The sequence below is a fragment of the Larimichthys crocea genome, unplaced genomic scaffold (genome assembly GCF_000972845.2).
Source record: "Larimichthys crocea isolate SSNF unplaced genomic scaffold, L_crocea_2.0 scaffold434, whole genome shotgun sequence".
Taxonomy (NCBI): domain Eukaryota; kingdom Metazoa; phylum Chordata; class Actinopteri; family Sciaenidae; genus Larimichthys; species Larimichthys crocea.
This window is the reverse complement of record NW_020855649.1, coordinates 147,709-160,888: the sequence shown is the minus strand read 5'-3', so window position 1 is coordinate 160,888 and position 13,180 is coordinate 147,709. Positions and strand designations below refer to the sequence as shown.

Genomic DNA, 13,180 nt, shown 5'->3' with positions numbered 1-13,180 from the left:
CCAGGCAACTGGCAGGAGTGGCGAGGCGTTGAAAGGATTGCAGGTGATTGCAGCAGAGGCAGAATCAGCAGCAGCAGAGGCAGAGGCAGTGGGTTTTCAGCCACACACACACACACACACACACACACACACACACACACACACACACACACACACACACACACACACACACACGCACACACACATGTGGTTGCCCCTCTCACTTGCCTGCCAGAGAGGGGTATCTCCTGGGTCACAATTAGCTGATGATGCAATCTACCAGCAGCTATTGTGTCTGACACTGACTCAAACAGACGGACTGCATGAAATGCAAACGGAAACAAAGCTTATCTTCCTGTGCACAGGAACAGTTGTGCAGCACAGTTCATGTACAAAACACCAGGAACAAAACCACCTGATACAAAATCCATGCCTTATCTCTCTTTAAATTGCATCATTTTATTTATTCATCCATTCTTTTCATGATTTTAAAATTCCTACTTTATACGTTTAAACTTTCTTCTCATGAATGACGTTAAATCTGTCCAGTGCATATGTATATTTCACATTTAGGTTGCACAGAGGATTCACGCTTTCACTTCGATTTACATTTTCTGCCTCAGTGATTAACAAAGTGGACCTCAGGGTCCCTCGTGGGGCCTTCAGGGGCTCCAGAAAAACCCTCAGCAAAGTAAGGACTGATTTACTTTCACTTTAAGAGAATGAGTGAAAACAACATTTTAATCTATCATTGTCATTCTGAACACTATTATATCCATATATGTCTCAGCCCGTACCACCCAATATGATTCAGACAGTATGAAGTGTGTGACAAGCGCATATATCTGGTAAGCACTTATCTATTCCACCCACATGCTCAGGAGGATTAGTGTGTCTGACCAACACCCAGACGGTCTAAATACAGTGCTGTCACTGCGCGCTGTACTTTTGAATTTGAGTTGCAGTGTTTCATTTGAGCCACTGGGTGACATGTCTGTTTTCTCTGGTACGTGACACAGCACACACACAGTGATCACTGAGGAGGGACGACAGGTTAAGTGCAATGATCACATGTCAACTTCACCACCACCATCAAATTACAGGTGGTTGTACTAAGGTCAGGATCATTTGAAGTAAAAATCAAGTAAAAGGTGTCACATAGAAAGCTTTGATTACAAGATGTATCAACACCAGAAATGGGGGGGGGGGGGGGGGGGGGGGGGTGGGGGAGCATTAGGAAAAACATTTCCCACCTGTTCATAAGTTTTAATCATAGGAGAGAAAATAATTTAGCTCAGACCACTGACAGTATAAAGAATGTAGTGTGTGCGTGACACCCACAAGTTTCAGAAAAAATGTTGTCCTGGCTAATCTGAAAATTGGCAAAGGATCACTGGCGGACAGGAGGTGGGCTGAATGACCTGGGTGCTCAAACAGGCCATCTGTAACAGCACCCACCTGTCAGTTAAAGCGACCGTGCTCTTAATTCTGCATCACTTTAAGCTTTAATATAATTTGAACAGGTGGGTTGTATAAAAATTCATCTCCCAGTACAGTTGTCATGAATGGGGAAATTAGCTATAGAGTTCAAAAAAATGTTTTTGGTCTGTAAACAGGCTTTAAACATGAAGTTGGATATTTTAACATGGGGACTTATGGAGGTTGACTTGTTCTATAGCCAGCCTCAAGTGGACGTTCAAGGAACTGCAGCTTTTGGCACTTCTGCATTGGCTTCATTTCACAGCCAGGCTGCTGCTTGGATCAGACTTTTTTTCCCCTCACTGGCCTTTCAGGACTTCCATGAGATGAGTAAAAACAGATAAACAGGTTTTATCTTGATAAATACAGTCCAGTTGTTTTGGTTTTGAGATTAGTGCAGCCTATAAAACTGAGGTCACCATGGGATCAAAATACCTCTGTTTATTGTTGCAGCGCATGTGACATATTTAGAGCTTCCTTCCAGACCCAGAGGACCATATTTGGACATCCAGTATGAGCTCAGACAACAACTATGTAACTCTGCTGCCCTCCTGTGGTAAAACTGACAACAACATTAAGGCCAAGAGACAAGAATCATCATTTATTGCTGATTTGTGCCCTAAAATCAGTTAATGCTAAAAAACAATTATTATTGATTGATTATTATTGATTATTATTATTACTTACTGATTATTTCTCAAACATCCCTGTGTCAGAGCCACCCTCCCCCCCCCCCCCCCACAAAGTCTCTACAGTCACTACTGCAGTGGTGACATGGAGACAGCTGGTTAAATGTTATGTGTGTGGATATGATATTATTATTCAATAAGCTTCAAAGGGATTGTCATTCCCAGCCAACACAGCTGACCTATTCTTTGTTCCCGAATATGCCAACAAACAAACAAGGTCCCAGAGAATCATGTAAACAGGGAAATCATATTAGTTCAGCGGATTGAAACAGAACAACAATTACACTGTAATCCAACACAATAAGCTGCTTTGGGGGGATTCCCTGCTCTGATCTGGCTGATGGACCAGCTTCTGACTGAGCAGCAGCAGTGGTCTTCTTACTGAAGGACTTATGATCGCAAAGCCTTACATTTACAAAGTTTATGAACTTCCTGAGACGGTCCTGCTGTTTTCTGTTTTCAGAATCTTTGCTTCTCTTCATGAGCTAATTCAGACATTTGGTGATGCATTGAGTTCATCTAGTGAGAACACGTAATCATCAGCTAAAATTAAGTTTTCCATGTGACATGATCATCACCATGTCATCAAGTTCCTCTGTGATGGCGTCAGACTGGTAGAGTTAGTCTGGGCTGTCCATGCTAAAGTTAGATGCATTCGTGTTGTTCACCAAACAGCCACATATCTAACATACTGGAAGAGGAGAGGAATGGCACCAGCAATAAAGCTTAATGTGTAGCAGACAGTTGTTCAGTATTTACTCATTACATTATGTTCACTCCAGCAGCCTGGTGTTCCCGATTATAAATCTCAGTATAGGTGTGAAAGGAAAATCCTTGATTTGTTTCTGGACATAATTAAAGCTCTGTTTGGCTCCACATCAAATTTTTCTCAAATCGCTGCAGTCAGTTCAGCCAAATTCACAGTGCAGAGCTCAATCTGTGTGTGAAATTTGGATGTGATTTGCCAAGACTAAAAGACTGGCTCAACCCAGTGCGCTTGATTTGAAGTGCTCAATATCATAGATGCTCTTGGCAGTTAACAGACCAGTTTTCTGTTCAGACACTGTCAGTTTGTTAGGATGTAGTTCTTTCATCTTTATTTATTCAGGGGGAGTCATTTTCCCTTCATGTCGTTTTTTTGTATTTCTGTTTAAATTTCACATCATTTTTTTTTTACCTCCCTTGTTTTTTTAATTCACCATATCCACAATAGTACAAAAAATCATATTGTTCTGATTTCCTCCCACATCCTGATGATCTGATCATCTAAGTGTGTTCTTCCTGTAAGCTGGGGACTTGACAGGCAGTAAACAAAACTGACTTGAACAAAACATTTGGCCTTTTTTTGCACTTCCAGAGTTCAGTTGGTACACACAACTTCCACAACCAGAATCATTTGTTTTATTTCCTGCTTTGTTGATGTTTTTTTAAATCATTATTCCCATAAGTAAAGTTCCTCTTTGTTTTTTCGTTGACATATTTTTCGTTTACATTGGATTTTTGAAGATCTTTAAATGAAATAAAATCAGTATTTCTGTACTGTGTACTTTTGTTTCTTAGGCAGCAGGTAGATGATAGTTGATGTCCACCAGAGGGAGACAAAGTAATGCAGATAATGTCTCAGGTTGTTCAGTTGAGTCTTCTCAAGAGGATCTTTCACGTTCAACATATCATAGAAACTTAAAATCACTTAAGAAACATTTTTCTGTTCACTTCAAGCTGCTGGACACAGAAAAATATGATGTTTTATTATAAGTGATATTTTCCTGGATCTTTTGCTGTGCATATCGCAAGATTAATACATTGACTGTCACCTTTATGTTTAGCATTTTCGTGTATTTCATTTAATCATGTTAAAATAATTATTATATTTTATATTATGATAATTCCTCCAGCACATGTTCCACATTTTCAAGTGAATCAAGTGACCGGAGAGCTTGTGATTTAACAGTCTCACTATAAAAAAACAAATAGAACAATTTAATCTTAATGAACGTTGGAGTGTTTTTTGTTTCTGATTGTCGGGCTTTAAATGCACTAGACTCCCTCAGGTGATAAATGTAGCTTTTAAATTGAGGAGCAGGAGGAGTGAAGCTCCATCAGGCCTACAGGCCGATACACAAGTCACAAGCTTTAGTATGGAGCAGAGCCATGCATAATTCACCCCACATTTACATAAGACACAATAGGACAGAACAGTGCCAGAAATGTGTACGGCCGAGCTGCGTGTGCATATCTGGTGTGTGCTTTGTGAGTGTTTCTCTGAATTCCTTCACCACCTGAGGTTTTTGCTGCACCATCAACAGATGTTGACGCAATATAGACGAGGGCAGAGACTCTCGAACTTCACTGAAAGCCTTGGTTACCCATTACAACGAGAGCGAGGGAGGAGGAGAATGCCAGATAAAGAGTGATATTGTTTCTCTGTCTTTTACCTCTCTCTCTGTCTGAGGACTGTGTTTGCTGAAGGCTCGAAGCCAAAACAGGCTTTTGGTGTTGTTAAATAAACGCAGGTTGGATTAGCAATGAATTACTGCAGGATTCCTTCGACATGATGAAATACGTTTGCATAACGTGGTGCTCCAAAAGAAAGATCAATCATTGCTTTTTTCCGTGTGGCAAGAATTGAGATGAAAGTGTTGATATATGCTTTACTGTCTTGAATGCATTCACCGACAGCTATGTCACCAAACTTCACTACGGTCTGCTTTCGACAACTCAGTGCAAAGCAGACCTATAATACACGCTACATACAAATAATCATTTCAAATAATTATTGTTTTGTGCTGCTTGGGTTACCAGATGGCTGGACTGTGTAATAACTTAGCAACCGCATATGGTTAATAACAAAAATGTGGAGATCAGATAAATCAAACAGTTAAGATGCAGGTGTAAAGTTATGAAGTAATATGTTGTTGTTTTTTTGGAGTTCCAGCTACTTTTTTAAAAAAAACTCTTAACATACACATATCATATTCGGTTTACATACCCTTTAAGGTCGCTCTGAGGCCTACAAACAAGAAATGACACAGACACTCACCTCATACGCTTTTGTTTTGAACTATGTAAGTCACAATGGCAGAGTTTGGTATCAGGTCCTTGTGTGTATCTTTATTGAAATAAAGCATAAAAGACAAGCTGGGTCGCTAAACTTTAGCATTATTTTCTTATTTTAAGCAGTGACATGCATACATCTGTATTGTTGCTAATAGCGGTCATAATGAAGCCCAAGAGGCTGAAGATTATTTTTTACAACATTTTCATACAATAGGTGTATTATGTATTGTACAGTTCCACTTGTTTCTTCATGTGAGGTAGAGAGAGAGAGCCCACAGTGACTGTGCAGTGGTCTCAGAAGGTCCAGAGCTAACTATACTCCCATTCACTGTAGGTCTGTTCATGTTGGCAACATCCTGATCATAGACGTCAATCTCCCCTCTGTTTTAAATGAACTTCTATCTTGTATATGTCAGCATACTTTCTGTCACCTACAAAAGGCATATGTCTCTCATTCAGACGAAGAACCTGTCCATGAATCAGGAAATGGAAACTGTTTCAGGCCATTTCTGTCTGTTAGTTCTGCATAGAGAGAGGTGGCCCACGGTGTTTGCAGAATGGGTGGGGGGCTAAATCCCATTCCTAAATACTGTTCCTTGTGTCTGTTTCCTGTGTTTGCTTTCTCTTTGTTTTCTCTCGTCTTTCAGAAGCTACACACACACACAGCTGATAATACTGGATGTGTGAGCCCCTGATAACACAGTCTGTTTTGTGAAATGTATTGTCCCTCGGTTCTTCAGTTAAATACTGAGCAATGAGACTATTTATTTCAGGTGTTAGATTTTTTTTTTTCATCCAAGACAGAGCTAAATGCTTGCCTCAGCCAGAACCTGTAGGAATCAAACTGCTGCTCCTGGAATGTCCTGCTGTTCATTTGGAACACAGTAACAAGAAATGACACTGGCTCAATGAGGATAAAAAGACAAGGACAAACACAGCTGAAATGTCTGCAGTAAAAAGTAAATGATACAAAGAACAAAGATGAAATGTCGAAGGAAGTTCAACATAATTTAGATATTCCTAATCCAGGAAATGAAGTCATAGGGGGAGTGAGAGATTGAATATTTTGGTAAGTGTGTCTGTGCATTCGGGTCGCTGTGCTCTTATGTTGAAGAAGGAAAGAAATGAGGCAGAGAGAGATGGAAAGATCATGCAGCATTAGTCAGGATCATCCAACAGGACCTGACATAAACTGATACTGTTGCGAGCTGTGCTCATCAACACTGTGCATGTCCCTGCATATACTGCTTATTATTTAAAGCTGCACTAATCAATATTTTAGAAGAGTGGATCAAATGACTATGCTTCTGTGAAAAGATGTTGCTTGTAGTGAGAAATGTCATCCCAGTCTGCAGTTTCCCTCAGGCCTGTGGAGAACTTTAGTGTCTTTGAGCTCTTGTTTTGATTTTGTTTCGGTCTCACAGCTCTCATTTGATCACATTGTCCAGTGTGATAGCATGGGATACTGTATAAACACCTCTCTTTTAAAGACATTTTACTTGAATTTTGTGAGTGCAGGAATTGTTGTCATGGTAACAATATCAAACACACATACATTTCACAAATTTAACACATTAAAGTTGTGAAAGGTTTGATTAGGTTTAGGCACTTGGTTAGGTGCAGGAAAAGATCACATTATGTATGTAATAAGTCACTGTTGACTTCTGGTTTCAAAAACGTGACAGTCTAGAAATACAATGTTTGTTTAACTCGTCCCTTCTCCAGACATTGACCTTCTTGCTTTTTCAACTACACCACCTGACTGATTCACATGTACGATGACACACCGTCTCAACACAGTAGACACTGCCGTGATAGACGGAAAGCAAAAAAATCTGTTATGATCACACACAAAATGACTTCACTTGTTGGGATGTCATACATACGTCATTTGGTGACACTGCGTTGTTTCCAGATGCAGCAGACAGCTGTTTTCAGTGGAAAAGCTCTGATAAACCCACTGTCTCCAACATGTTCAGCACCAAACGACAGATAGAAAAAGTTAGTGACTGTAACTGAACACAGTGGAGCATTAAGCAGCTAAAGAGCCAGATGTTTCTCCAAGGAGTCCAAAGCAGAACTTAAAGCAGAGTGTTAGACGCATTTCTAAGTTGGTCGGCATAATTTAACAACTCTATAACTTTATGAGGTGATGATGTTAATGTTTTGTTTACAGTCTGTTTCCAAAAAGTATATTTCTGTTGTTCAGTCTTTATTTAGTCTGTATTTACACACTTTAGTGATATCCAGCAGTGTAGTTGCTGATTGCACTCCCCTCACCCCACCCTCTCTTTCCTAGCATAAACTACATGCATGTACCAGGCCTGCTTTTAAAATGTTGGTGGTGGGTGACTCCTCTATTTTAACTTAACATCCTCTGAAAATTGTGTAATTCCTCAACCTCACCGCAGTGATGTAGAGGTGTACTCCAGGACTCTGTGACATCACGGATTTGTGTGGTTACATGTCAAACAGCGCACATTTCCGACCACACCCAACAGTAATACTGGGTGTGGTTAGAGGTGAAACAGGCTGTTACTTTTTAAAGAAGAGATCAAAGGGTGCGCCTTTAAATATGAAAATTGCATGTGCACGTGTATGTTCGAGTGTTTTGATTTGCAAATCTGCTGCATGTGTGTAAGTTCAGCACCTGAACACACTCCATCATTGGAGCATTATTAGCTTAGATTTGTGATGATATTTGATGTGTTAGACAGTAATATCATGACTTGGCTGCAAAGCTCTTCATTGTTCTCTCTACTGTGTGAGCACTTTATCTTTTCACACAAACACACTCCAAATGGTAGAAAAAAAATCCCCTGAGCTTTCAGCGGTGAGGCTGTGTGTACCGACCTCCACCTGCCCTTCAGCTCCTCTCTGCCTTGTCAGGAGTTTCTTTTGTTGACGTTGAGGTGCCTCCAAACTAAGTGCAGCCAACTGAAACTAAACAAGGGGGAGAGGAAATCAAGCACACAAACACAAAAGTCTCCAGATGTGAAAAATATGCTCGCTTTTGCTGTGTTTTAGAAAAATGCTCAAATTAAACCCCGTGACTGACAAGCTTGTCGGGAAACCTGGCAGCCATACTTTCTGGAAACAGAAGCCTGGTTGACACTAAGAAATTACAAACGATTGCATGACAAGGAAATCATAAAGAGTCACAGAAAGTTCAATATGCTCTTGTTAGAAAATGTATATTGACTTGTCTATCTCTCCATTTAAATCCCACACTCTAGGGAATGGTGATTGAAGAAAAGTGTGGTGAATACCAGCACAGTCATTCTGTTCTTCACCACTGTGTTCCAACCGTTTGAAAATTACTGTTTTTGCTGAGGAAATTCCTTCCGACTGTGAACTTAACAACAACTCATATGAACTGTTTTTGTTCTCGAGGGTGGATTTTTCAAATAATAGGGCTGCATGTAAAAATGTGTCAGGATGTTGTCATAAGCATGCCACCACACGTCCCGTCTAGATATGGAGTCACTTTGGAAGATGAAATTCCAATGAGCTCAAAGTTCCTGACAAGTGACTCAGAACAACCGTCTGACAGCTGACAGAGACTCTTATTTACATTAATGAGCCACTGGGAAGGAAAACCAACAATATTGTTTGCTGCATGCAAACATTAGAGCCTGGCTGACATACTAGACAGACATGTTGACAGATACAAACTGTAGTATCTGAATGTTTTGGTCATGCCTTTTCACTGGTGTGTGATTTCCATAAATTCCCAGAAAGTTGCCTGGAAAAGAAAAGTGATATGGTTCAAATTATAGAGAAAATAGTGTAGAAACAGTGTTCACCTGTTCATCAGTGTACAGCTGGTCAGAGCAGAACATGCCATCATGTCATATTTGTCTGTCAGTAAATATAGAATTAATCATATATGTGGAATACAGTTCTTTTTTTAATATCAGTTTATTTATTTGTTTTAGATAACCAGTTGCCCATCCTCAAGTTCAAACATTGCAAACACATGGCCAGGACCGTAAACCTCTAAGACAAACAATCACCTTCATCATCTTGATAGTGAAATTCTTTAGAGGATTACTGCCAGAAATGTTGTGGTATATTAGCTAATAAACTGTGTTTTACTTTCAGATATCATCAGCCTCCAGTATCAGCTGGGTTTTAGTAAACATGTTGCATCAAGCTATCCCCTGCCGCCAAGAATATCTTCCATCTTCCTATCTTCTGTTGCAGATGGTGCGGGTAAAAGTTTTAGATTGTTCACCACTAAACTCTAAGTTACAGTTAAAGTGCTAAAATCTATATAAAAATAAAGTGTCACAAAATGCAGGCTGATGTGGATGAGAATGAACGTGTGTGTCGAGTCATTAAAATCAAAGCTTTCCTTAATGAGATGCCTAATTGGTTAAAGCAGTCTTTAATCTCATAATCAGCTCCTTCTCAGTTAAATTTTCTAAAGACTAAAGGTGTCACATATTTTGAAAAGCTCAAAATCAGCACATTTTCCATTCACTTTCCCCCAATTACTGCTGGGAACCACACAGGCAGAGCTGCTCACCTCTCTTCTCTCACTGTAGGAGACACTTTGTGCTGCCTTTAAGTGCTGGGGAAAATGTCGGAACTGTGAATGACTCAAACTAATAACTCCTTGTGTGACAGCTGGGTGTCTCCACTGGATATCCCAGTTGCAGAGATGTGCTCATAATGTGTTAACTTGAATAATGTTAAAACCCCTCAAGCGATGAGTCAACAATTTGTCCTTCCTGTGTTGACACAGTGACTGGAAAGAGACATGTGATATTTGTTTAGTGTAAAAACAGGACTGAACTGACTTATTCGGTTTACTACAGGTCAGAACAGTGTATGGCAGGTATGAAAAGTGCTGCAGAACTGAGTCTAACTTCTTTTTTTTGTATTTTCAATCAAGTGGTGACAGAGCCAGAAAACTCTGCCATGAAAAACATTTCACATCAGATGAGGAAAGAAAAAGGTTTCTATTAACTCATTTGGTCTTTCGCACTGAGCTCACCATGCCAGTGGCAGATGTTTCTTTCCAGAGTAACATATTCCCTGTGTACACACATTTCTGGAGCAATTTAGGATTCTGTGTATTAAAGGAAGTGCAGCTCTTCCACATGACATGCAGCTTCCTCCTATTTTCATGAAGGCAAATATTATCTCATCTATCATGAACTTAAACATTCCTCCCTTCACCTTCTTTAACTGTGCAAACATCAGAAATATCTGCTCAGGCAGTCCGGTTATTGTTATAATGGTTTAACATATTCTACCTGCAGCATTAGTAAAAAGACTTTGTGCATGTGGAAAATGAATTGCACTTCATATAAGAACAATTTGTTCGTTTTAGGTTGCCATTATCTTTCTTTTACAGATTGGGTTATGATGCTTTTGTTACATAGTAGACAGTCACGACAGGATATGAGGGAAGAGAGAGATGTGGTGGATGACATGCAACAAAGATCCTTGACTGGACTTGAACCAGAATGTTGCGACTACATGGTCAACATGTTAAACCCCACTAGGTTTCCATCGGTAGAGCTCTAATGCCAGAATTGATTGTCTCTTATTATATATTTGCCTCACGTAACGATGGATGTAAACCGGGATTTAAAAATACTGATGTCACAAGTCTAATTTTCCAAATGTAACATATTTGAATCAGACATGTGCAACGTATGTGAAATTATTATTACACTCCTCTTTAAGTCAGAGATGTCACAGAGGACAGACCTCAGCTTTAATGTATGGCCTTGCACATAACTGAACAAACCTGTTTCAAAGTATACTAAGTTTTGTTAACAGTCAGTGTGACAAATGCTGTCTTAAACCTAATGTGGTCTGCAATAAAAACAAGAGCCATAAAGCTGCATGTTTGGTCTTCCTTCTCATTCAGCACACACTGCTGTGTGTACTTACAATGTCTATACATATTCAGTTTGAAGGGTGCTCGGATGTACGGGCTTCAGAGGAGTCCCTGAAGGCAGCGCCGGCCCTAGCGGTGATCGCTGAGCTCCCGGGAGACTCCATGGAGAGGGACCGAGATGAACTAGGACTTCAAGACCGGATCATGGCGGCGCCTCTCGGGCGGGACGCCTTACCTGAACACTGGTCTTACGGCGTCTGCGGGGACGGAAGGGTCTTTTTCATCAAGTGAGTGGGATAATGAACGCTTTCTCGCACCGTCTCTCCCGGTTTAACGGGAGTTGGCGGGGTCTGCTGGTGTTTCCTTCCCGGTTGGTGTAACAGGTGTTTTTCTCCCTCTCCCTCCCTCTCCCTCTCTCTCTCTCTCCGCCCGTCTGTCTGTCTGTGCGGCAGCGATGAGACGCGGGAGACTACCTGGCTCCATCCTCGCTCCGGTGAACCGGTAAACTCCGGACACATGATCCGCTCAGGTGGCTAAGCTAAGCTAGTAGTGTTTGACCTGTGTTCGTTTTGTCCTCATGTTTACTTCACGGTGTTTTCTCTGCGTTATCAACAACTTCAGTGTGTGTGTGTGTGTTTTAATTTGGGCCCAGCCCGAGGCGCCAAAACTTTGAGCTGTCAGCAACAAGTCTGTGGTTTTCTTTCAGACCTGCCTCGAGGATGGGAGGAAGGTTTCACGAACGAAGGGGCCAGTTACTTCATAGAGTAAGTACCTGCGCGTTACTAAACTTACCGTGCAGCCAGCGCCGGTCCTGGCCACATTTGCGCCCTGGGCGAACACCCCCCCCCCCGGCGAACATTTTCCTGTGCGCCCTCACGGCCGCCAGTGCGCCCCTGGATGCGCCGTGCGCCCCCATCGGTCTGTCCGACGCCCCCCTCTGCCTTGTCAACACCCCGCTCCCGGGGCGCCCGCTCCGCTAACTTAATGAGCGGTATCGAAAAATTACCGAGGTTTTTTGCTTTTTCGGGCGTTCGTGCGCCACCCACGGAGAATGCGCCCTGGGCGGCCGCCCACATTGCCCATAGCTAGGACCGGCCCTGCGTGCAGCTTAATACGGCTCCGCTACTAGCACGACAAATTACCTCCAGGATGACTAATTACCGCAGCTGTACTGCGGGTTTAAATTGGGGTGTGTGTCTGGGACTAACTCTGACCCTCTAATGACCCTGTGCTTTCATGTGCTGCTGTGTATGATGCACATATCAGGTGTGTGTCTCTCATGCTGCATGTGTGTGTGTTTTTTGCATAGTTGCAATTAGTTTGGGACACTCTTTGAATTGACATAAAGAAGTCACTTTACCTCAACTTGTTTTCCAGAACTTGATGTCAGATTTACTTTGAAAAATGTCTTGCATTCAGCTGTATGCTGTGGATGGACTCGGTTGCCAGTTTGGTAGCTAGTTTTCCACATCATTTGACCATTCCCGTCCGTTTTCTTCCATAAACACGTAACAAACGAATTCTGCTGGACAAACTATGTGATGGTGGATCTGTCAGGTTATCCGCTGACGTATACTGTATCTTCTATGAACTAATATTGACCAGTGTGTAGGCCCTGATGATTTTGCTCTTGCACCAGCAGATCATTTTGAAAATGATGCAGCATATTCTCTTCATCTTGATATTTTCCACATTTTAAGTTATTTCATGTTACAGTTGTATGTATGTTGAGTTATATGATGGCCTAAAATCTTATTTATACTTATAATTTTGTCCTAGACTCAGGCAGATTAATTGTGATTTTAAGTTTAATTGCAGCTATATTTATTCTATCTTAAAAATATTTGTATATATTTTTAATTATGTGCAACTGTTACTATAAAATGTAAAAGATTAGACTAAGGCAGTCTAGATCCACAAAAATCCCAGGAAAAAAACACCTCTGTGTCCTCAACCTGGGTGCTTTAACTTCAATTCCCAGAAACAACAAGGTGAGATTGAGTCTTTGAAATCAGATAACTGAACAGCGTGTGGCTGCATTGCCTTCTGGTCCACCGGAGCTGCTGTCTGTCCTGCTGCAGTTCACCTCTCTGCCTCTTCTCTGATGAAGCTGTGTAAA

At 41.2% G+C, this 13,180-nt stretch overlaps 1 protein-coding gene across 9 annotated transcripts in view; it reads left to right on the top strand.

The window, feature by feature from the left end:
* Positions 1-11,100: 11,100 nt before the first annotated feature.
* Positions 11,101-13,180, top strand: part of LOC104937143 (pleckstrin homology domain-containing family A member 7) — a 135,861-nt gene continuing 133,781 nt past the window's right edge. For 8 of the 9 annotated variants that reach the window (XM_019261052.2, XM_019261047.2, XM_019261042.2 and 5 more), the window contains exons 1-3: positions 11,101-11,348; positions 11,514-11,590; positions 11,768-11,825. In XM_019261052.2, the coding sequence (XP_019116597.2) occupies positions 11,116-11,348; positions 11,514-11,590; positions 11,768-11,825 (368 nt within the window). In that variant the 5' untranslated portion in view covers positions 11,101-11,115. Of the gene's footprint in view, positions 11,349-11,513; positions 11,591-11,767; positions 11,826-13,180 lie in introns of those variants that run through there. The other variant, XM_027276542.1, reaches the window with a different exon arrangement.